Here is a 24,177-nt window from a genome sequence, read left to right as displayed (position 1 = left end):
TCTGACTTGTCGCCCACCTCCGACTCCTCGGCCAGCATTGCAACTGGGAACTGTGGCAAGGGGGGAGCTGACACAGACTTTGTCCCAGGCAGTTCCTAACCAACAACTGTCTGGAGGTCAAAACCAGCAGGAATGAGAAGCAGCAAATCCAGCACAGGATGTTACTAGGAAAGGGAACACAAAGAGCTTACACTGAAATGCCATGTTAAATCTGTGGCACCACCATGTAGAGTTTAGCTCTATTCATCACCTACAAGCCATGCTTTTGAGATCCCTAGAAGATGGCTACCCACTTATAGCAGTCTTTGGGTGCCTAACCCAACTAGGATTCATTTTAACACTGTCATACCAGCTGGGTGAAGGGCTATTGCCCCCCACCCACTTCCCAGTCTTGCCCAATATCCCACGAGCCCTCGCTTGTTAAAAAGCTGCACTCTGTAGTTTGGGAAGCCTGACCTGGGTACAAAACCTAGCTGCATTTTCTAAAAGGGGCAGCTCGCATCTTCAGTTACTCTATAGCCATCTCACGTCCTTGGTAGACAGTTTCTCACCACCCAGTGGTTAAGCTGGATTTTTGGCTTTACACAACATGCTTACTAGAAGGAAAATTTTGCTCTGTTTGGGGTTAAAATTGCACTTTTTATTTCAGTACAGATTCAGGGAACATACTGTATAGGACCCATAATTATGTTAAGCATATTGTGCAAAATGCAGCTACGAGTGCCACACTACACCCAATGGAGCAAGGCAGATTCACCCACCTTCTCAAAGAACCACAGAGTTTCCTATTAGCAAGGGACCCACCCGGGGGGGGGGGGGAGGCATTTCAAAGATCAGGTTCTTGGATCTACTTGACATAAGGCGAGCTTAGAAAGCAAAGGGTAACAAAGCACCCCTAAGGCAGGGTCATGCACTGTCATTGGTGGTGCAACTACATTGACATCACTGAACCAAAAGCAACTACTTTCCCATCAGACTCATCATTGTGGATACTTTATTCATTAATCCATTTATTCTTGCAGTAGGGATAACCGACTCTACCCCCTTCTATTTAATGCCAGTAAATTTGTTTGCAAAGACAAGTGGCACAAAAATAGCATATTTTATTGTAGTATTTCATTTGATGACTAGTGTCTGCAGGTGCCATGAACTCCCAAGAGACACCCATGTTCTCTCACCCAGAATCTCTCAAGGGGCTAGCAAAGTATTCTTAGATCATCTAAGAACACCTGGATACAAAAGAGGTTGCTGACACCTAACTGTACAGAATGCAATATCCTTGAAAAGAACATTGTTCTTTTCCCTTACTGGGCAGCTATAATAAATTTAATGAAGTAAATAAAAGGCCCAAGATCACCTTCCAAAACTGTAACTGGTACATTTTCCTACAAGTCCAACATTCCCCATTCTGCAGAATAGATTTTTGCAGTTCCTTTCCCAGCTGCTGAACTTGGCTGCCTAGGACTGTTTGACTCAGTTCTACGCAGCATCTACGGCAGAGATTCACAACCAATTGCAGCCTGTGGTACTGGGCAGACCTGCGCCCCAGAATCATGCTTTAAATAAGCTGCATAGCTCTTCAATGAAGGCCACTCTTTTCCCTAAGACACTCGTCCTCTCCAACTGCTATTAAGAGCAGGGACAGAGCAGAAAAGAACAGCTATTCTTAAAGGGTAGGGTTAGAAAACTTCTTTTAAAAAGACATGCCTTGCACAGCACTACCAACAAACATTTACTCAGATGGGTGGGTGATGCTGCAGCCAAATCTGAAGGTATCACAAGCAGGAAGTATTTTTCAACAGTAGCTGGTCCTGCCCTTTGCAACATCAGCACTCACATAGCAGTTATTCACCCACCAATAAGCACTTCAAGTAAACCTCCCACTGCCTTCTGATCAGCTCCAAGAAGCAAGCCCGTCACTTCTGCATACAGCCCTTCGGCCTACAAAACAGAGTAGAGTGCACAGTGGATACACAATGCCAAATCCCCCCCCCCCCAAACAGTGGATCCAGGAAAAGTTCTGAGTTGCATTTCTTCTTGGTGAAGAAGGTCCTCCACTTAGACATCTTCTGTGCTCCCACTGAAAAGTGGACAGCCAATTTGGCCCAGGCTGAATGAAGCAAGCAACACAAAATACATTAGCATCACAACACCTAAAAGCTTGGACAACCATCCCCAATCAAGTGACCCCAGATAAACTGGCTTTCAATTCCCATGTATTTGATAGGCACCAAACTGTGGCAGATCATCAAGTGAAACTTACTAACCACCTTCACGGAATCTAATTACTTACCAACAGCCTTTTAAGGGACCTAGTAGGCCACACTGCATAAATGTTGGGGTTGTGCATCATTTCATATTCACCTATGAAGAGTAAAGATACCCAAGTTACAAATCACTAAGAATGTGTTTTATTTAAATTCCAGTTCTCAAACTATACCACGCTCTAAGCGGAACAGAAGAACAGATTCACAGCAATAAGGTGATCTACTCAATGTTGTCCCCAGGATGCATCTGTTTACCTTCATGTCCACTCACACATCTCCCGGGGGAATTGATAGGTTTTTTGCCCACTGAGAAATAAATGGTTACAAAATTCAGCATCTAAAGCTTTCGTTAGTGATTATAAAATTCAGCACCCTAATCTAAGGGGCAAAAGAGAGAAACAAAGCATGGGGGGAAAAAATCTGATGTTTCTTCCTTTTTGCATTTTAATGTTACATCCTCACCTTCCACTACAAGGTCCTCAGTCTCTCAGAAGCAAGGTCAAGTGGAGAAGGGGTACCGGGGAAAGAAAGGAACCAACGAGCCAGTCCATCCGAGGAAGCAAAGTGCAGACTCATCTTCCTCCCCTGTTCTGTGTGCTTTTTCCCTCTGAAAGCTTCATTTTGGGCAACAATGCCACGATTCAGCCCCAACTCCCTTGCTGGCCCTTTACCCCACCACTCCACGTACAGAACGCTCTCATGTCTTCCACTTGCAGAAACATCTGTCTGCTTGCATCTGCCTGCGGTTTGCTGTTAGTTGTGTTTTCAGTAACTGGTGCCATAGCATCTGCAAAATCTAAAGGAGACACAGGTGGGGGCAAATATGTAAGTCACTTTCATGAAGTTATATTAAAGCAAAAAAATCTTTCTGACATGTTCTCATTATATATACCACTCAGAACACTCACAATTAAATTATTTGGGGGACAAGGCAGTATTTTTGTTTCTACTGCTGCTTGGCCTTTCCCATTATACCAGGAAGACCCATCCATTAAATGGGCATGTATGTTGCCGCCCTCATGCACACTCTTTGTGAGTGTACAAAGAGGGAGAAACCCACTCTTTAGTTAGCTTAGTTGTTGCTAGCATTTCCCTACCATCACACTCTCCACCAGCAAGCATTTCCTCTTCACTCATACATTTTCCAACAGGCAGATCAGGATTCTGTTCCTCAGTCCCCCAAGATGTCAAAGGCAAGGGGGGCACTGTCATCATCATAGTAGTCTGTGCCCAGTGCTAACATCATTGGAGGAACCCTGTTGCCACTCTCATCTATACACAGCAATACTCCCACCCCACCTCCTCCACTTACTTCTACCTCCAAAGGGAAGAGGAAAAGATGCTTAATACAATTCCCAGCTGCCTAGTCTAGAGGTTTTATGACTTACTTTCCTCCCCAACCCAGCAGTTAAGCACATCCCAATCTGGCAAGGACCCTCTATTTAGCAGATCACTCTCCATTACTCCACAGTTCTAGCAAAGAGCCCGAGGCCTCCCGTTCTCCCTGCATAAACAGGCACAGCCCAGAATATAATTCATAAGCATTAGTCACTGAGCCAGAGGCAAGAAGTATATTGCCTGTCACACAGCTCATCTCTTTCTACTATCTCCCCACTAGTAAGCCCCAAAGAAGTTGCTTTTCCCAAAACAGTTACCAAGTAAGAGGTTTACAGCAATCTGGGACTGAGGGAGCAGTGAAAGCCCTAGAAATTAAATTCCAAAAGATTTTAGAATCTTTGCACAGATAAGCATTTACTAATAATGACCAGGAGTCTCCTTCCTTTGTTTCTTCTAGCATAGTAATATCAGTTTTGCTTCAATTCATAATAACTTGAGGGGGTAAATTAGACTTTCGGTGTGCTAAGTATAAAGCCCTCAATTTCTTCTTAGTAGTGACACAATCTGCATGGAACCAGCTGGAAGTAGTACTACTCAGCTGAGTATTTCTTGAATTTGATGAAGAGCACATCACTCTGTGGTATGCTTTTTCTAATGCTTTATCTTGACCGTGGTAATAACCTAATTTTGTGTGTTTAAATGCCACATCAAACCATAATCTAACCCCAAGGCTGGGTTCACCCAACAGACGGGTAAAAATTTAACCAGCTACTTAAATGTCCCAAACAATAGTGTATGCTCTTAAGGCACACTTTCCCATACCTCACATCATTTTTCCCTCATTTCATCCCCCCTCTTTTAAACCTACCGTCTTAATGTTTTTACAGGACAGGTTGTCTTTCTCCAACGCCCTTTTTGCAATCTATTCCCTTTATTTCAAAATACTTACACATATAGATACATATCCTCCAAAGAACTTCCTATAAGGGTCATATCCTCCGGCTATACAATAACCCTATTTCTTATTCCAATCCTCCTTTGTTAAGGATTCCTTTTTTCCCTTCCCTGATTTTTTTAAAATAATCAACAGGTCCAGCTTTCGTCTTCTCGTTGTTTAAAAAATAAAAAAGCACCGCTGCTGAAAGTATCACAGCAGCAAAGAATAATCCCAGAAATCCTCCTCCACCCCCCGCTGCAGCTCCATTCCCTTAGCCAACCGCTGGAAATACCCACCTGGTGCTCGCCGCCATTTGAAACAGAAAGAACACCGGCGCACGTGGCCCTTTTATACTTTCGCCCCGCCTCGCTTTCCGGACCGCACTCTTGCACGCCCACCGCTTTACGCATGCGCACCACCAAAGAGTGGTCGCGCGCGCAGCCTTAGTCCCCGCCCTTCGGCCTGCCTTAACAATGCGCGCGTGCGTGAAGGGAGGCAAAGAGGAATTTAATCCAATCTCTATTACGGTCATAGACCAGCAAAAAGGCAAGGAGGAAATGGGCTGTGAGCCCGCTTAATTCCCTTGGCGATGTAAAATGGGGAAGTGCACGTGCAAAGGAACAAGTTGCATCCAAAAAGGCAGCAACCTTTAGAGGTTTTAAGTTAAAAAAAACCTATTACTGATTGCTTTCTTCTAAAAATAAAAAGGAAAAAAATGCAGCCCTATCGGAATGGACTTTAATTACATCCTCTAGGTCTACTTTTGCATTTAAGACTGTGATCAATGTATGTTTATTGGGATTTAGAATTAATGATTTGATACAGCGTCTGAAGGTTGTAACTTATAGAAGCCGTCTTGATGAGGGTGTTCTCCTTAAAATGTGTTCTTTAATACCTTAAATAAAGTGACAGCAGGAATCTCATTGTTTCCTATGAAAACAAGTAACTGGCCCCTGAAAAGCTTTGCATCCTAGAATAAATATCCTTATCCTACATCAGAAATCTGTTTTATGATTTGTTTTAATAGTCCCCCCCAGTTTGCTTAGATGCAACATTCTCAGGATTATTATGCATCCATATTGTGTATTTATTGATATATAAGAAACTGGGTGTTATATAATTTTGTGACATGTAATAAACTTTGAGCCATCATAAATCCTATCTCCATAATCAAGATTAATCATGAATTCCTGGGGCTTCAAAACCAAAAAGAGAGATCCATTGGTTTATACAATTATACATGATATATTCTGGAAAAAGTGAACATAGATGATGTTTTATCCCACATCTATAACAGAACACAGGGCTCCATACAAAAATATTCTTTTAATATATTAAAAAATTTGAACAGCCATATTCATCTACCAGGGGTGGGGGGAAACAAAATCCATAGCTAAACCAGGTAAGAGTATGCAGACTTTTGAGTTTTACAGTGTTTTGGTTGGCAATGATTAAAATACTGGCAATGTCGAGATTTTCTCCCTAACCTCTTGTAATGCAACATCTCTATTTACTATCTCCCCCCGTCCCCACTTCCAGGGTGTGTGATGAATCTGAGGGCAAATTTCTTTACTGGCACAAAATGCAAATTATAAGGTCACTACCCTAGATAGCTTTAAAGGTGAATTCTTCAAATTTGTGGAGGAAATACTTATTACCAATTAAGATTTAAGAGAGCCATTTTAGTGTAGTGGTTAAAGCCATAGGCTAGAAAGTGGGAGACTCTGTCTTAGGCACAAAAGCCAACTCCATGACTTTGGGCCAGTCACGCTCTCTTAGCCCTGGGAACAAGGCAATGGCAAACTGCTTCTGAAAATGTGGTCACCAAGAAAACTGCATGGACTTGTCCAGGCAGTCACCTGGAGTCAAAAGTGACTTGAAGATGCACACAGAAAGATTTATTGTGAGAGGAACTATTAACTATTATCTTCCAGAAAGATCGAGAAGAATACTATGTTTCCCAGGTGAATATGGTTGGCCACTACGGAGGCAAAATGCTATATTAAATCGTCTTTCCTAACCATAATGATTTTATTGTTATTAAAATGCTTCATTCTGTCAGAGTTGGAATGAATAAGACAAGTAGTTGCTATATCTATAACTACAGTACCAATTCTTCCTACAGTCACCACAAAAGAAGTGTTAGGATCCTTCATCAATCACGCACATATTTGGAAACAAAACTATTTTAGGGAAATCTGAATCTTTGACTCTCTTGGGATGGATAACCTTTTGCGATAGTGAACAGAAAAAAATGCATGTATTAACGTGCCCAAATAGCTGGCAAAATCACAAATGCTAGGAAATGTCAATATCAGCTAATTAGATTAGATGGTAACGGTACAGCTTTAAGCAACAGAAAACTCTACAACAGAATTATTGCAAGTCAAAATCCTGAGGGATGTTTTCAGACAAAGTAGAAATGAGTGACATTAAGTACTGTAATAGGAATGACTCGAGTACAATGGTGCTGATTCAACATTATTTTAAAGCCAGAAAACGTGTACATTTGGCCAATGGCGCACTGAAAGTGACTTGCATCTGGAATGTGTACCAAGGAGAACACACCCAATTTCAGAAAGTTAGTGAGATGTAAAACAAAAAATGATATTATCACCCTTGCAGCTGGAGGGAAAAAACCCCAACAAGGCACTTTTATTAGCTCTATCAAAGCTGCAGAATGTTTTGCAACATGAGAATTATACCCCCTATTTTTAAAAACAAAACAACTGAAAACTGAAAGAAATATATTTTGTCTTTCACAAGTCTCTTCTTCTCTTTGACAATATAAGAAAAACTTTGGCTTGGCTTGCTGCTTGTTTTTTGAAAATCCCTAGCATGCTCTTTCAAGTGACCAAAGGAGACTCAGACATTTTTTTCTGTGGTCTTTAAACAAGCACATACTCTGGGCAGTTCATGCCCTCAAAATGGCAACACGAGCTATTGAAATCAGATATGCCCCCAAAATAGATGGTTTGTGAATTCCTGACCCTGGAGCTAGGCTATGGGTGTGGAAGCAAATGTAAGGACATTTCTAGCCGTGTCCAGGGAGAAGCAACAGAACAAAGAAAGCTTTTAATTTCTGACTGCGCTTCCTAACGTAGCAATTCCCACTTGCAGGAGTGGGTTGCAACAGCTGCTGCAGAAAGTCGCTGCTTTACCTGCAAAAGTCATTGGTAAGAATGCACGGAGACACTAATGGAATGGACTAGCTTCGTTTGGAGTTTGAAATCTGAACTTTTGTTGGTTTAAAAAGAGTAAGTGCCTAGTTCTTATAGTCAGGGAGGGGGGAAAATGATCGGTGGTTGCCAGTGGCAGGGCAGTGAATAAGAATTCCTGTAGTAAGGATTGAAAAACCCCAAGACTTTGAAATGATTGTTTCTCTTTCCCATTATGACACACTACTTGCACAGCCGCTCATTATACATCCTGATGTCCCCATGTTCCTTTAATTCTTGCAATAAACACACATACCTATGGAATATGCACATGTTTCAGACAGTGCAACTAGAATTCGATATGCCGAAAAGGAGACCAGCCAGTTTTACTGACAGCCCCAGCGTATTCCAGATCAGTTACTCCGCTGGTACGTTTTTCCATTGTAGTTATTTGTGGCTTTCAGGGTGGAGCTTTATACTTTGGGCACTCTGCCCCCTTCCCCTAAATACTGCATGTGAATTTCAATGTGATTTTCATTTCTAGTATCCCTGAGCAAGAATCAATTGCAGAATAAGAAACTCATATATTCTGCTGTCTTAGGGAATTTAGAAAAAACAAAACCAGGATATGCTCCCTTAGGGATGCCCGGTCGTTCTCCTGGAATAGAAGGGCTGATCTCCCCCAGGTTTTGGAAAAGATCCAGGGGTGCAGCTGTGGCAGCTGTCGGGGCGTGGAGGGACCAAGAATTTGCTGGGACAGCACGTAGAGATCAGTGCTATGCCTGTCTGGGACACTGAATAGGAACGGTAACTATGCTTCCTCTTAGCATGTCCCCGGCTACAGGACTGAGTAATGCCCAGAGCTAGCATCAATGGCTTGGTAGCAAAGGGTTAACTAGTTCTCCCCCCTCCCCCCCACCAACAACTCCTTTCCCGTCCTGAAGTTTGACATTCCCCAGCAGGGAGGAATTTTCCAGGCCTAAATCCATCTTGTACCAGCAACAACCCTTCTTCCAAGTTTGGAAAGCACTGGAAGACTGGACATTGCAACAGCATGAAAGAGAAAGCAGGAGAGAACAAGGAAGAGGGGAAAGGTGAGTTCAAGTGATGCATGGGAGAAAGAATGAGCATAACCAGGACAATCGGGGAAGAAATGCGCTAGAGAGGCCACCCCAGAACTATGGAAAGAAAGACGGAGCTGTGGGGGAGAGGGAGAAAAAGCAAAGAGAAATACAGGAGTTAGGAGCACGCATTAAAGGATGAGTGTGTTGTGTGAAGAGAGGCATAGTAGAAGAGAGCTAATGTGGTGGTGAAGAGCGTGCTGGGTTCACCTCTTTCTTCCATTGTCCATGAAGTGGACAACTGCATCAGATCTCCACTTAGGAAAATGGAAATAATTGCACATCTTGTCTCATAATGTTGTAAAAATTAGGATCAGTTAAGTAAAGATATTGTTGTCCCCAAATAATGCAGACTACAACCATTTGTCCGTGGAACATGGTGTGCTTTATACTGTAAAAAGAATTATTGCTGTTTGTAATTCTGCAAGAGCAGAACCTTTACCGAGTACTGTAGGTATAGGGAGAAGGAAGCTAGAATTAAAACATCGATTAGATCAAAAACGACTGGCCACTAGCCAGTGAATCCCAATTTAGCGGTATTTTAAACTGAAGCGGATGATAGTTTGGTGTAACTATCTGCGTGTGCAGGATTATATGCACGTTTGGGGGTTAAATGCCAAAGTATAATCAGCATAAGATTTTTGATTAGAACAACAATAAAAAAGAATGATGAAACATTTTAAAGATAAATAGATGATTGACTGATAAACAAATAGAAAGTCAATTTATAATCATCTGAGCTGCCACGGTTCCGTAAACCTTTAATGTATGAGAATTTTTAAAGATCATTCTTTCTGAAGATGGAAGGTATATTCCATTGACTCAGTGATGGTTACTTCTAATTAAATATACTGCTGAGATTATCTTTACTTAAAGTTGTATTTTACAGCGGTTTTTATTGCCATATTTTTTATGGTTTTGGTGCTTGTTTTAATATTTTAGTATTCCCTGCTCTTTTCAGTTGTGTTTGTGGCTGCTGCTAGGGTTTTAAAAAGATCTTTAAATTGAGAATTTTAGCTATCAGGTAGCTCCCATCGAATGACTGACTGAAGAGATGAATCATAGAAATGAGGCACCAGGATAAATTTTCAAGATAAAATAAGTTCGGGTAGGAAGATAAATCTGTGTTTGAAAGAGGAAGGGGGCGAACAATACAGAAGGTCCATTAATCACAAGACCTTGTAAGGATAAAAAAAGAAGAAAAGCGGCATTTGCCGACTGGTGGCTGATTTAAGAAAGGCTACAGACATGCTTAAATATTAAAAGAGAAATAGTCAGGATTAATAAGTGGGGAGGGGGAGAGATAAAGGGGGAGGATGACACTTGACGAGAAGGAGGTGCTATGAATTAGTGAGGGTGGCAGGCACGGATGGAGAACTGAGCGGCAAGGAAAGGCGAGTGGGAGAGAGGGACGGGTGGGGGGACAGCGGCTCAGCTAAGTCCTCCCTGGCACCTGCCCCAGTTTTCTCTCCCCTCCGCCATCTCACTGGTACCGAGCCACCACCATCTGTTGCTCTGGAACGGAGTGAGCGGAGGACGAGCACAGGCAGGATGGGGGCCCTACCAGAAGGTAGGTTTTCCAGCCAGAAGCCAAATTGCTCAATGGGCATTTGCAGAGGGGTGGGGGGAGAGGAAAGGGGTGGACCCAAAAAATGGAAGCTCAGGGCACACCAGGAGAGTGGGTGGGGGTGTCCAGCCTTCCCCAAACTGCTCCCCTCCAGATAAGTTGGATTGTAACCCCCATCCTATCCAGTGGACCCGGGATGATGGGAATTGTCATCCAGCACATCTGAAGGACCCCCGGCAGGGGAAAGTTAGGGTGCACTGACATGCCTGGGATTGTTATGCAGAGTAAATGGGGAAAAAGGGGTCTAGGGCAGATGACTGTAAAATAGGGCGCAAATGGAGAGACCTAACTATCTCATGTCACGGAAGAGATGCTATTAGTCCTTGTTCCCCAAATATTGTTCCCAATCCTGTCCATGTTGACAACAGGCCTGTTTGGGAAAGGCTTTTGGGACCTATGAACATTTTTTTGAGAGAGATCGGAAGATTAAGGGGATATCTGCACCTGTGAACCAGATGGGGGATGCAGTCCAAAGCTCAGGTTTATTTTAATTATTTTTATATTGTGTCTGTTTTATTTCCTCTCTTAAATTTTTATCTGCCTTTCCCCCAGAGATGGGTGGGTGGCTTCTGTGGTTCTCCCTCCTCCCCATTTTATCCTCACCACAACCTGATGAGGTGGGCAAAGCTAAGAGAGAATGCAGCATGGGGGTTTAGAAAGCAAGAATATTGTTTGTGGGGACATGGCTGGTACTTGCAAGGGGGGGCAGGGAGGATGGCTACACGTGGTAGCTGTAATGCCCGGGACTTCAGAGGGCTGAGACCTCTGCTGTTAGCAAAGGGAATCATAAAATGATTGTGGTGTTTGGAGAGATTAATCTGTGGAACCCCTTGATGGGTTGATGCAGTCTGGATCTGGGGGTGACTTGGGGTGCTTCCCAAGGGACAATCCTTAGCACTACTGGTTAAAAAACACTATGTAAAGAAATGAATGGATTTTCTGTTGTTGTTGTTTTTTTTAATGAAAGAACCAGTAGGAAAACATTGGAGGCATATATGCAGAGATGCCTGCATATAAAAAAAGGGTGGGGCTTCGATCACATACTGGTGGCTGCCATCTTGACTTTTTTGACCCCCCCCCTCCCTGGCACCCATGGTTACATGGAAGATATTGTTTGGACTTGCTTTTCAATAAAATTCCAACAGGATGAGTGGATAGGAAACGCCATATGTTGGGGAGGATTTGGAGAGGTTGGGTTTTTGTTTTTTTTTAAAGCAGGATCTGGTTGTGTAAAATATTTTATTTTATTTTCATTTAGGGAGACCTAGTAAGTGCTGACTATACATTGATGGGGAAAGCTGCCAGAATTAATGTTTCTACTTGAAACTGTAAGAAACAGTACCTGAGTCTACTTTTCTCGTCTTCCCTCCCCATTCCTTTACTTCGTGTATTATATGTCCTCTTGATTATTCATCAAAGGGCAGGGAATATCCCACAACTGATATTTGTAAGCCAATTTGGGAGCCTTTATTTTTCCCTAATGACCAGGGAAGAAATTAGTAATGATTCAAGTGATCTGAAACCAAAGGAAAACTTAAGTCCTAAACTTTAACTAACTTTGAATGACTTGGAACGGAGAGATTCTAAGGGTCATGGATGTTGGGGTGCCAAGTTCCTCCATTCTGAACCATCGAAGAAAATTTGGGTAGATGCTGATTTTGGAAAGCTGTCAAGTCAGTTCCTAGAATTTGCTTTGCCTCCACCCTGCTGTGGGAAGTAAGGAGACAGCCTCTATCTGGCAATTTTGACCAGTTTTTTATTCTCTTTCCCATTCTGTCCTTGGTTGGATGGAAAATTGAAGGCAGTGCAGCCAAGAGAGAGGAGCCATTTGCTTAGAACAAACCCTGAGCCGTCCTTTTCAGCCCAGCAATTGCCAGCTCCAGCTGGGAACTGCCTTCCCTCCCCTCTTCTGTATTTTCCAGGGTTTTTTTTTTTGGCTTGTGGAAAAAACAGTTGGAGCCAAAATGAAATTAAATCGCAGTGCTGGATCCCAGTGGTAGGAGGGGAGTTGAATGTAGTCATAGAGGCTATAAGGAATAAAGAATGGAAGAAACAGCCATCCTTTCTACCCCAATAATGGAGCCTGGATGAGGAGTAACTTTGGTAGGACAAAATCTCTGAATATGCAGAATTATTCAGAGCCATTTCAACTGAGAAATACACAGCTGAGAAAGGCAAATATAGACTTTGTGGCAGGACTGCTGGGTCTTTAACAGCTGCTGGCAAATAGCAGTTCAACAGATGTAGATTTTGGATGCCCTGGCGGAGAAGACTGTAATCTGCTGATGATATCATATTATTCAGAGACATTAAAAACAAAATGGGGGCTGGGCAGAGCTCAGAAAAGATATCTCCAAAATGCAGGAATGGGCAAAAATATGGCAAATGCACTTCAGTGTAATTAAATGTAAAATGATGCCCACTAAGGGGAAAAAGAAACCTTAGTTGAATCTTCCAATATAAATTAATGAGTTTCTCTGGAATATCTGTGACTCTGAGAGATACTTCAGGATGGATCACTAAATTCCCACGGTTGGAATACAGTAGGCCTTCCACTTCCCAACATGGCACTTTGTAGATATCGTGGGGTTCCACCTCAAGGGTGCCACTTTAAACAAGAGTGCTGAACTGCATTAGAAAACCTCTGGATCTCCATCTCCCACCTAGCATCTCTCATTCTAGTGACCAGCATCATTAATCATATTGATGGGGGGCTGCTGAGAGGTCAAAGCATCTGAAGGGCCACTGTTTCCAAAGCCTTCTCATCTTAATTTAAAAAACGTTATTGTGAACTGGAAAAAAGGACAATTGAAAGAAGAAGCAACATTAATTGTTCTTGGAGGAAATGTTCCAATGCTTGAGTTTTTTTGCTTAAGAAAAAAAGTAAAAGGGGGCATGATACATCATAATATCTCAATTTTACAGACATCACCACCCGTTTAACAGATTCTGGATGCAATGAACCAAACGTCAAGTATAGGGTTTGTGTAAAGCCTGAAAACTGGGTTAATTTAATAAACTATGTTTTTCTGGGTTTGCACAACACACAGTACCATCATCTAACCACAGAAGCTAGGTTTGGACAACACATTAACCAGCAGAGCGATTGGTTAAACTGTGGCTTGATGTGTCATGTGAACACAGGAATTGCCGTGGACTTTGCTGGGATTCAGGAGCCCGCAGTAGGAGGAATTTAAGAGTCCTGTGGAGAGAGCATCTCCCCTGGACATAATCCACATGGAAGGGGATATACAATAGACCCTGTATGAAGTTGCCTGTGGAGAACAAGGGGAGATGCATATTGAACAACCCATCATGGACAGCAGCTAGAATGTATATATTAGGTTCATTCATCTTGGTAAGCTATATCACTTGTTGGGTTTTGGTTCAGTATTAAGCTACCAGATTTGGGCTGCAAAGTCCAGGTAAGCATTAGATGGCAGCTAAGAGTGTGTTGTCTGTGTTTCTTTAAAGCCCAGATCCAATAGCCCTATCTGGCAAGAAAGCAGAGTTAAAACCATCACTTGCTGCAGGCTTACTGAATGAAACTGTGCTTCAAGTTAATGGCTTAGTACGTGGTGTCTTAGAGATACTTGCTTAGTACGTAGTATGTCTTCTTCCTGCTATGTTTTTGAGCCGTGCAAAAAAAACTCTACCATATTATAAGGACAAGAGGTGCTAAAAAAAAGTAGAGAAAACAAGCCATGATTACTTTCCTCACTGATTAGCTTATTTCTGGTTTGTTCACAACTGTAACGAAAATATAGCCTTCCTCTTCAAACCTGAATGCTCCATAAATGCTTGGCCGGAAGGGAGAAGGATGGGTGGTTCTACCTGAATGCAAAGCTAGTATTCACACCTCAGCTTCATCACGTGGCTGATTACTACGTGGAACGGGGAAGGAGTGTCCACATCCATATACCCTCCTCCTTGGGGGTTGCAGTGGCCCCTCCAGTGTGTGCAGCAAAAGTTTCCTTTCCATGCTCTGGGCAATGATCTTGCGCGACCAAAGCATTCATGAATTTTTGGTCAGCAGCAGACATCACGGCAGAACATTGCCTGGCCTTTTACAATGCAGAATATATCAGCTGGTAGGAATGCTGTAAGTGTCTCCTTTGTAGGTGCCTCCCTTCACTCCACCCCTTTATTCATAGAATTTTAGGGAGTCTCAAATGACATTTGAGCTTCCATTGTAACTATTCTTAGTCTTCCCACCATCACTTCTTTGTTCCTATAAGGAAAAACCCCAGTGAAGGAGGACATGAAATAGCAACTCCCTGGTTCCTTTATCCCCACAGTGAGGCAGTAGAAAATGAATGCTGGAACAATATTTGATTTTATTAGATATGGTAGAAGGAGTGATGGGGAAACAAAGAGATGCATACAGCCATCACATTTTGAAGTATGGTTGTCCTCTTGCACGCTTGCTAATTGTGTGGGGCAGTTTATTTGTTCATCCCCAATTGTTGGAGCGAATATCTGGACGGGTCAGTAGCCTATTGCAATTCTGTACAGGTAAAATAAGAAGGAACAACGTGCTTCCGTTTCCCTGTGCTTGAAGAAAATTTAATGTTGCCACGTACTGACGTTGTGCAAAAGTTCCACTTTCCTGTTCTTCTTCACCAGCATCCCTTACCATTTGTGTGGTCCACACGTATCAGGACTGGAAGACAGAGAGAAATTGTGCCAGGCCCCACACATTATCATCCCTGTTGTGGTTGCCCTTTTAAAGTTTTTAAATTGGCGGAGCTTGCTGTGATGGGGTAGAGAGTTATATGGGCAGGGCCACTGTTGATGTGGGGACTGTTTCTCCTTTCCAGTGGATGTCAGTGGAAGAGATAATCTTTCAGCTAGAATTGGAGCTGGAATAAAGTTGTACAATTCAGTGCAGTTGCGCCTGTGAGTGGGAAGCGCATAAGATGTAGCTGAAACGTGCTCCTCCGTTCTGCTGGCCCGGCCTTGCCAATCACATGGACGTACTGCATCTCTCATGACAGCACATATCTCGCATTCTGCTGACCGTGAACTTATGCTTAAACCATCACTCCTTAGCTAGTAGATCACACGTATAGCTTGGCACTTTTAGCCGTTTTAAAATCCCAAATCCTTTTAAAGTTAACATGCAGGATTTGCCAGATATTTATTTATTTATTCTGAGAGATGCATACAGCTTTTTACCAAATTTGGTTTTAGCCAGGGTAAAGATGACAAAATTGAGCTAACAGGATAAGAATTTACTTCTGAGTGGCATATTTCTGACATTCCAAAATAATTTCTTAGGACTGGTTTCAAATATATTAATGCAGAGTGGTACTTCTATACATGGTTTTGGGGTCTAAAACAAAAGAAATCAGTGGAAAGCCACATGCACCCACCTATACATGGACAATGACTGGATTTACACAGTATTTGTTTCACCATGGCTGGTTGAATAAACAACAGCTGGTTGGGTTTACATAATAAACTAAGACACACCATAGAGAAACCAACTGGGGTCCCCATTTCTCAGTCACCACCTTTTTAAGCATAAAAATACATTCAATTCCAGGAGAAAGAAGACAGGATTTTATAGGATTAGAAATGTAATCATTGCTAGAAACCATGACTGTTGAATATGTTTTGCAAATAGTATGGCAGCAAGTTCTGACTGTTTCAGCTAAGTTCAGTTATGCCTTCATAAACTTACTAGAATATTATAACCTTTAAGAACATTCGAAGAACCGTGCACACAGACTTCATTTAAAAACATATTAAAAATATTAAGCACAGTAAGTTCTTTTGAAAGTTACAAAAATTGCAGGAGGAGGATTTGAGGTTTGAACCTGATGAAATCTCTCGATGAACTCTCTGTGACATAGAATTTATTTTAAATCAATTTCAGTACATTTCAGCAAATACCATGAAGATAATCCACACAACGGCGCTATAGTCTACTAAAATTAATCACATAAATTGTTCCTTTCTAGATTGTTTTGATGATATTGTAAGCAAATTAATACTTGTGTGTGTGTGTGTGTGTGCACGCCTTTGAGTAAGCTTTTGATGCCTGGTGACTGGGTGGACTAATCTCTGCAGTTTTCTTGGCAAGGTTTGTCAGAAGTAGTTTGCCACTGCCTCCTTCCTAGGGCTGAGAGAGAATGACTGGCCCAAAGTCACGCAGCTGGCTTCGTGCCTAAGGTGGGACTAGAACTCACAATCTCCCGGTTTCTAGCCTGATGCCTTAACCCCTACACCAAATTAGTTCTTTATTATCTTTGATGCCAATAGCCAATTACACATCCCTTTCGCTCAACAATGTTTGAAGAAATCACAAAAGTTACCAAACAATATTGGACAATTTATTAGATTTATATACCACTTTTGATTCAGGAGCTCAAGGTGTCATACCTACTGGTCCTTTCTCCTATTTCTCCCCATAACAACAACCCTGTATGGTAGGGTTGGGCCGAGAGAGTGACTGGCCCAAAGGTTTTTCATGTGCTGCCATGGCGAGGATGGATTGGAACTGAAGACTCCTTGCCCCAACCCAGCACCTATATCGATAGTGGCTTTCTTTGTATCTGTTGGTTCATGGTCCATTTTTGTAAGGGATGTACATCAAGGCAACATTTAAAAGATACTCAATTTCTGTTGTTAATTGCCAGATTTGCTATCGCAAATCACTAGAAAACTATCATGCATCTTGTTTTAGATCACTAGTATTTAAAAGCATGGCTATTTCCTTTGGCTGAAAAATTACCACAACAGCAAAGAATTATCCAAAGCGTATTTCAATTTCTTAGCCTTGAACCATGTTTTCTTTAAATATTATCTTCATCTGTACAAACATCATTCTGGAAAGGAACATGGAACGTGGATCTTTAAAATATTTGTGCTTTTCCTTAAGACTACATACGTATTATTTAAATGATAAATTACGATGGCTGAGTCTGCACAGCACACTGTGGCAGAAACCATGATTTGCAAACAGAAAAGACTGCTAAACCAAGACTGAACCAACCACTTTATGGCTTTATGTCACTCACTTGTCTGGATGGGCTTCAGGGGAGTTCACAGGCCAATTGTGCAGCATTCATGTCTTGGGAGTTGTCATCTTCCTCACAAAACTGGCTGGATAGCATCTGCAGGCCAGACGCTGGAAGCAGTCCAAATCTAGTCCCAATATTTAAGAGAAATCAGGTGCCAAGCATGGAACAATCTGCAGCAAGTCATAAGCACAGTCCATGTAGAAAAGAAGGTACTGCCCTTACAGGAAAACAGCGATTCTCCCCTATTTCTTTCCAGTGTTGTCCCGTTGAGTTGATCTGGTTCAAGCCTACCCCATTACAGGGAAAAATTGCTTTCTTGTTCTTGCAGTTGTAGCACATTTCATATTTCTAGGTCTCCCAAGTGAAAGGAAAGGAATACCAGTTTCTGACACTTCTCTTACTTAAATTAAGCCTGAAATTGAAAGAATGGGGTGGAAGTAGGGTGGGGCATGGAAAGCATTTCCTTGGGCATGCTGACAGCTGCATAGCAGAAGATAAACAACAAGAACATGGGATAATGGGCGAATTGCTAGGAAGTCCATAATGTAACCCTCGGATCACTCAAAAGTCACTAGGTAGACTTCAGTGAGGGGTGGGCCACTTGGATGGTCCTCTGGCTAAGCTCAAAATCCCTACACAACAGGTCAGTTCAAATTTCCGATAAGAGACGTTTACCCCTTCTTTGTCATCTGCTGCTTGGGAAAGGTTATAAGTGTCAGAGCAAATACTGGGCATCAGAAAAAAATGAAAGCCCCCCTCCCCCAATTCTGACACTGTCACCAATCCGCTTCCTCACAGTTCTCGTTGCAACTGAATGTCCTCAGTGGAGAGGCTACCAGATATGCAGACAATTCAGGAAGTATCACAAAGGTAAAGATCCAGTTATGGGGTCATATGGTCAATATGACCTTGCCTACCATTGGGATTGCACCCCCCCCCCCCATGTGGAAGAGCCTCAGATATGGTGGAATACAACTCCATTGGCCATACTGGATTGGAATTCTGATCACTGTAGTCTAACACATCTGGAGAAAACCAGGATGGAAAATGCTATCCTAGGACAAAAACCCTGGAAGAACATATGATGACTTTAGTTCAGTAATCATGGCTGCAAAATTCCAGATGCCCAGTGTCCCTGGTAGTTTCTGACAGATATTGAGTAGCTAGCCACCGGCACTTTGGATAGATGAAAAAACCAGTTCTTCTCTCTGACTCCTAGGAAATTTCACTGACCTGGTTCAGCCATTTTGCTAACCGATGGTTTCTTTAAAATTGTTTTTTCAATTAGTCGCATTTGGTAGGTTCAGAGGCACATTAAACCCCAAATCGAACAAACCCCATTAAAGTTTAAGTGCAATGTAAGAATCCAAGAGATGCTGACTTTTAGGTTTCAAAAAAACAATTTGCATTCCTGATTATTTATTTGAGATTAAAGTTGCTGTCAGAGAGGGAATAGCTTTCAGACATTTGGAGAATTCAGTCCTCTACTGAGTATATCATTTTGTGGAGCTGAACAGATCCTGATTTTGTTCTTTGCATCTCTGTCTTGGACAATGCCACCGCTGCGCTTTTCTTTGCAATATGCTATTTATTTTCTGGCCTGCGGTCCCAGTTAACTGCAAACACATGTTCCCCCATTTGAGCCTTCCCCATCCCACATTCTTCTTCTTCAAATGGCTTTTCCACCCAGCATTCAGTGGATCAGTCCATTTTCAAGCTGTGATGTCCAAAATCACTTGGCAGCCTGGCTGGAAGTTCAGGGAGAGGAATGGTGGGGGATGAGAAGGAGAAGCACATCGTCAAGCCCAGCCGAGGAAAGAAACTGAAAATCCACAATCGGGCAATACTTTTAATTGGGACCAATCAAGTATAGCTATGGGCAAGTTTTTGAGGTTTTCAGATCTCTTTGTCTGATAAAGATCTTACAGAAAGCAGATGCATGAGGCAAGGAGTGAAAAAAGCAACATACAAATCCTGAAGTATACGTGGTTAGAGTCTTGTGATGGAGGGAAGGAAAAGTCAGATTTCAGCGGAGGAGGCATTACATCAGGGGTGGGTCTCTCTTTTTTGACCTCTAAATCCTCAAAATGATGCCAAAAATTACAGTAGAACAGTGACTGTTTGGCAGGAAATTAAGCAGAAGAAATCCATTCTGGCCCCAATCAGGTCAATACAACTTTAGGAGTTAAAAAAAAAATGGGTGGGTGGGTGTGTCAAAGTGTCAAAACAATAATTAAAAACTGTAGACCCTAGCTGCAAGAGTTGCTTGCCCCCTGGTCGCTACATCATTCTCTACCAAATCTGGGGTTTTCCAAATGTGTTAGACTTCAACTTTTGGGGAACAGCAGTCTAGCACATCTGGAAGGAACCAGGCTGAAGAAGGCAGTTGTATTAGATGTCATTTATTTGGAGATGCAAACTCAAAAATGCAATACTTAATCAGAGCTGTCTCCAACTTTAGACTGAGACCCAGTTCATACAGCTGAATCATGATGTCAGTGGTTTATTTGGTTTTGGCTTAGCATGCTATGTGGACTCATCCAAAGTGGGTTTTAAATCATGGTTTACGGCTTAGCGTTATACATACCCAGCCAATCACACCTTAGTCAATCAGCCACTGTTTAAAAATCACTCAGATCAAGGTAGGGAAGTGGATATGGATGTTGAAGAAGATTGTACACTAGAGGTGCATAACTGGAGGCTCGAGGGTCATAAGTAGTCCTCAGATGCCTTGGGCAAGGCCATCAGAGACCTCTAATGGTTATTACAAAATTGTAATTCTTAATGCAATAGAAGTGGGAAATTATTAAATATGTGACTGTTAACTGAATTTAATTATAATTAAATGTAAATCTAAATTAGATTAAATCAAATTTAATTGTTCTGTGGGTCCCAACACACTACTTAAAGGTCAAGTGTGGCTTTAGCCCAGTAAAAGTTAGAACTCCTGCACCAAAATTCTAGTTGTTCTCTAGCTCACAAAAATAAGCCTACTGTATTGGACCCATCAAGTTCAGCTTCCTGTTTCCAATAATAGGTTCCTTTGCTCTAGTAGAATGGTGATATATACAGCTTCAGTCTCTGACATCTCTTATTAAAGGACATCAGGTAGCAAGTGAAGGGAGATCTCTGAAACTCTTGCATTGTTATAAATCTGAGTAAACTATACTGAGCTCAGATGGGTCTGACTCTGTTGTAACCAAATAGCTCTATATACTTATAATTCAGGCTTGAGTCAACACTCAGACATGAAAATTCATTAAGTAACTTTGTGCCAGTTACCAGTCTTTCACAACCTACACTAATCAAGTACTCCATTACCAAAGTAACAACCCAACCTCCCACAAGAGGAGCTGTGTAAGAACATTATTCAAACAAGCACAAACATATTGCAGCAACCCAGAACAGCAGAAAAAAGAAACAGACCACCTATACAACATCATCCAACAAAATGGATATCCGTACAACTTTATCAAAAAGTGACTGACCTCTCAACCTATTACAAAACAACCAAGACAAGCTATGAAAAGGATAACACTGCCATACATCAGAAACGTCTCAGAAACTACCAACAGACTGTTACAACCACGTGGCATCTCCGTAGCACACAAACCAACTAAAACCCTCCAAAACATCTTAAGCAAACCAAAAGACCCAGTAGCCCAAGAAGAAAAAACAGGAGTCATCTACAACATACAGTGTAAGGTTGTACAGTGTAACAACCACTACGTAGGGCAGATGGGCAGAAGGCTTGCAGAGCGCATCCATGAATACCAACTAGCAGTCAGAAGACATGATGAAAACTCCTTAATCTCACAACACAAGGACAAACTCAACCATAGTTTCAACTGGGAAACTGTCAGCATCTTTGACCAAGCTAAATCCAAAAATGCGAGGGAATTCTTGGAAGCTTGGTATTCAGACAAGACAGCCACCAATAGGCACGTAGAGATAAACAACATCTACACACTATTCAAAAGAGACAATAGAAAGGAAAACAAAAGACCAGAACATCTCCTCACCAGCAATCATCACCCAGATAAGCAGAGATTAACACCAAGATTATCACCAGACATACAATCAGCAGTAAACAATATCCTAATCAAGGAACTACCAGAGGGAAAAAATAAAACAAAACAAAGCCCACACCCCCACCAACACTAGGAGGACATGCCACAGTATATAAACAGAGAGCAAACCCCATTCCATTCTAACACTGAAGATGTTACCTAGCCAGGTAACGAAACGTTTGCAAGAAAACAGCCAAGCTCAGAGAACCCCAAGGACTCCATAGTCTTTCACAGTCCAGCTTTCCTCACAAGGTTGCTGTAATAATCTTAACATTGGAGAAGGGAGTACTTCAGATACTGATTTAAGCTCTTGAAGGAAAACAGGTTATAATCTGACAACCACAACCACAGCAGAAGCAGCAGCAGCAATAACAACAACAGGGAAACAACTGTCCTGATGTTTCTGTATAAAACATCTCAAAGTTGTACTTCTGCCCATAGCAGTTCAGTTGAGTAATTACATCCAATGGTTTTTAAAGTTCTGTCCCATTCTTTCAGTGCCTCATCCTGAGGATTTATTTTTGAAATGGTAGTTGTATCACCACTATATTTTCATCACTATATAAAAATATGTTTATTCTGACAAAATGCAACAACGATGCTTTTTTTTAAGCCTGGGCTGTAACAAATCTTACTTGATAGGTAGGATTGCCACATTTCCTGAAAGGTTTCAAAGAAAGAAAAATCAATCATTAATGATGTTGTGTCAACAACATGAATGTCTATAATTCTTTTGCCAATCCTCAATAATTTCTGTATATATTTAGGATATCTATAAATTACCCAGATTAGGTAAACTGAAAATGAACAGTTCATCTTAGAATCTTGTACCCAAGAAAACATCTTCTGAAACATTTTAGATCAAAAGTCTATCTAATCAAGCATAGCCAGATGCTTCTAGGAAACCTATAATTAAGAATGCACACCTTGAGTTTTAGTATATGGCATTAATCTATCTATTGTAGAATGAGAAAAGTTTGGAAAGTTTGGGGCTTCATCTCAACCTCCTGATCTTCAAAGGCCACAGGATAGCGTTTGGTGATGCTACAAATAGGGCAAGGCCAATGTTTTTAGTGCTGAGTTGCAAATGGGCCACAGGCTGCAGGATGCCCACCCCTAAATTACAATTAATGTATTGTGTGAACTGAGTAAATGTTTATTGAATTAACTGTGCTTACACAAATCATGGATTAGCACTGTGGTGCTGATCTTATAATCAGCACCATTCACTTTGTTAAAAAATTGCTAAACTAATTAAGTGTAGATATATATAACAGTCATAACAAAAATATAATTTAATAAATAATAATAAATAGGGAAAGATTTTGGGAAATTATTAATAGAACAACTCTAATATTTAACCATACTGCCTGAGAGTTTTCTTCTTTGCCCCTTTGTAAAAAAAACTCATTCAAACATTGACAAACAACAGATACCAACAATTCATTGCTGAAATAAGGTATAGACACCTCCCTTCTAGCATCGTATGATCATTTTTAGCCAGCCCTCAGTCCTGAAAAAAACCACAATTCTTGGTATATTAATTGATTCTAAATACAGAGATATCTAAAAGAACATGTGCATTATTAACACAGTAATCAATCCACACTCATAGTAACAATCCTGTTGATCTCAGCCCCAAATGTGACAATAGGACAAGACCAAACCATATATGTTAATGTTCTGATCCTGAGTTGCCTCTCCAATTGCAATTAAAATTAACCCTCATTAAACATTCTCTGAAGTGTCCAATATAAGCCTAATTTTAAGATCATCAGAAACATTCTGATCTTAAAATGAGATGAACACCTTCAGTGTTTAATCCACTGAAAGACTGGCTCTTCCTCTACTCCATCTTAAGATTCTGACCAAACAACTTCCATTAATATACTAGGACAGGATATTCAAACCTGTTATTTCAGAGGTGACATGTATGACTAATATAAATGTTATCTGTTTCTGTAAAAAAAAAGAGGTTGGAGCCAAGCCACAATTAATTCCTCCAAAACCCCTATCACTTTGAAACTTCAGATGCAGCAGTAGCATCTGGACTAACTAAACAAATAACTTAAGTTGAATCAACTGCCAAAAAGCACTTGGAGGTAAATTAAACTCATTTTTAACGCTGCAGAAAGTTTAAAAAATAGCTTCATCAGAACAGAGTTGATCCAGAGTTGCAATATATGAGAGGTGCAATTTTGATGTTAGTTTTAAGCTCAGATTACCCCCATATTCTATCACCACTATTTTCCATATATGTCTTGAAGCATTAAGTACAGATAATCACCATCGTTCCTAAAGAGTAACTTCCATTTGCTATCCCTTACTTCCCCTCCTGCTGCAGATATAGCGGTAAACTAAAAGGGGTCTTTTTTTTTTTAGGATGATTAAAGCTTGGAAGGAAAAATAGTGATCTCAAAAAATCCAGGGAGAATCTTGTGTGGGCTGATGAAGTGGGTGGAATCTGGAGTGCAGTTAACCACGGTGGGCAGCTGGGTTGCCAGCTGCTACAAAACTTTATTTTTAATACATCGTATAAAACTCCCTTTTTCTGAGTCAGGCCCATGTAATCCTAGATTGTTTGATCTGACTGGCAAGGTTCTAAGCAAATCTGATCTGGTTACTTGAAGA

At 41.4% G+C, this 24,177-nt stretch overlaps 1 protein-coding gene, 1 long non-coding RNA gene and 1 other non-coding gene across 8 annotated transcripts in view; 1 reads left to right on the top strand and 2 right to left on the bottom strand.

The window, feature by feature from the left end:
• Positions 1-1,083: 1,083 nt before the first annotated feature.
• LOC103054142 (uncharacterized) lies at positions 1,084-17,865 on the bottom strand. 2 transcript variants are annotated; one of them, XR_003085647.2, is made up of 4 exons: positions 17,474-17,865; positions 2,730-3,063; positions 2,294-2,364; positions 1,084-2,110 (listed from the first exon to the last, which is right to left on the bottom strand). It is a non-coding gene; the product is annotated as an uncharacterized LOC103054142 (long non-coding RNA). The 2 variants fall into 2 exon arrangements; XR_455842.4 differs by lacking the exon at positions 17,474-17,865 and adding an exon at positions 4,839-4,944.
• Positions 3,432-3,521, bottom strand: LOC112541665 (small nucleolar RNA SNORD88). The gene has a single exon (XR_003085648.1). It is a non-coding gene; the product is annotated as a small nucleolar RNA SNORD88 (small nucleolar RNA).
• LOC103054297 (protein kinase C and casein kinase II substrate protein 3-like) overlaps positions 7,595-24,177 on the top strand; it is a 39,081-nt gene continuing 22,498 nt past the window's right edge. Inside the window, exons 1-2 of one of the 5 annotated variants that reach the window (XM_025172124.2) lie at positions 7,595-7,718; positions 8,660-8,794. In XM_025172124.2, coding sequence (XP_025027892.1) covers positions 8,755-8,794 — 40 coding nt within the window. In that variant the 5' untranslated portion in view covers positions 7,595-7,718; positions 8,660-8,754. Of the gene's footprint in view, positions 7,719-8,046; positions 8,129-8,251; positions 8,795-10,206; positions 10,392-24,177 lie in introns of those variants that run through there. The other 4 variants (XM_088142768.1, XM_025172113.2, XM_088142769.1 and 1 more) reach the window with 4 other exon arrangements.

The sequence above is a fragment of the Python bivittatus genome, unplaced genomic scaffold (genome assembly GCF_059951505.1).
Source record: "Python bivittatus isolate LINGU-HERP-01145 unplaced genomic scaffold, Pbiv_v1 ctg000440_np1212, whole genome shotgun sequence".
Classification (NCBI taxonomy): Eukaryota; Metazoa; Chordata; class Lepidosauria; order Squamata; family Pythonidae; genus Python; species Python bivittatus.
Note: the sequence above shows the minus strand (reverse complement) of the source record. Positions and strands in the feature narration are given on the sequence as shown.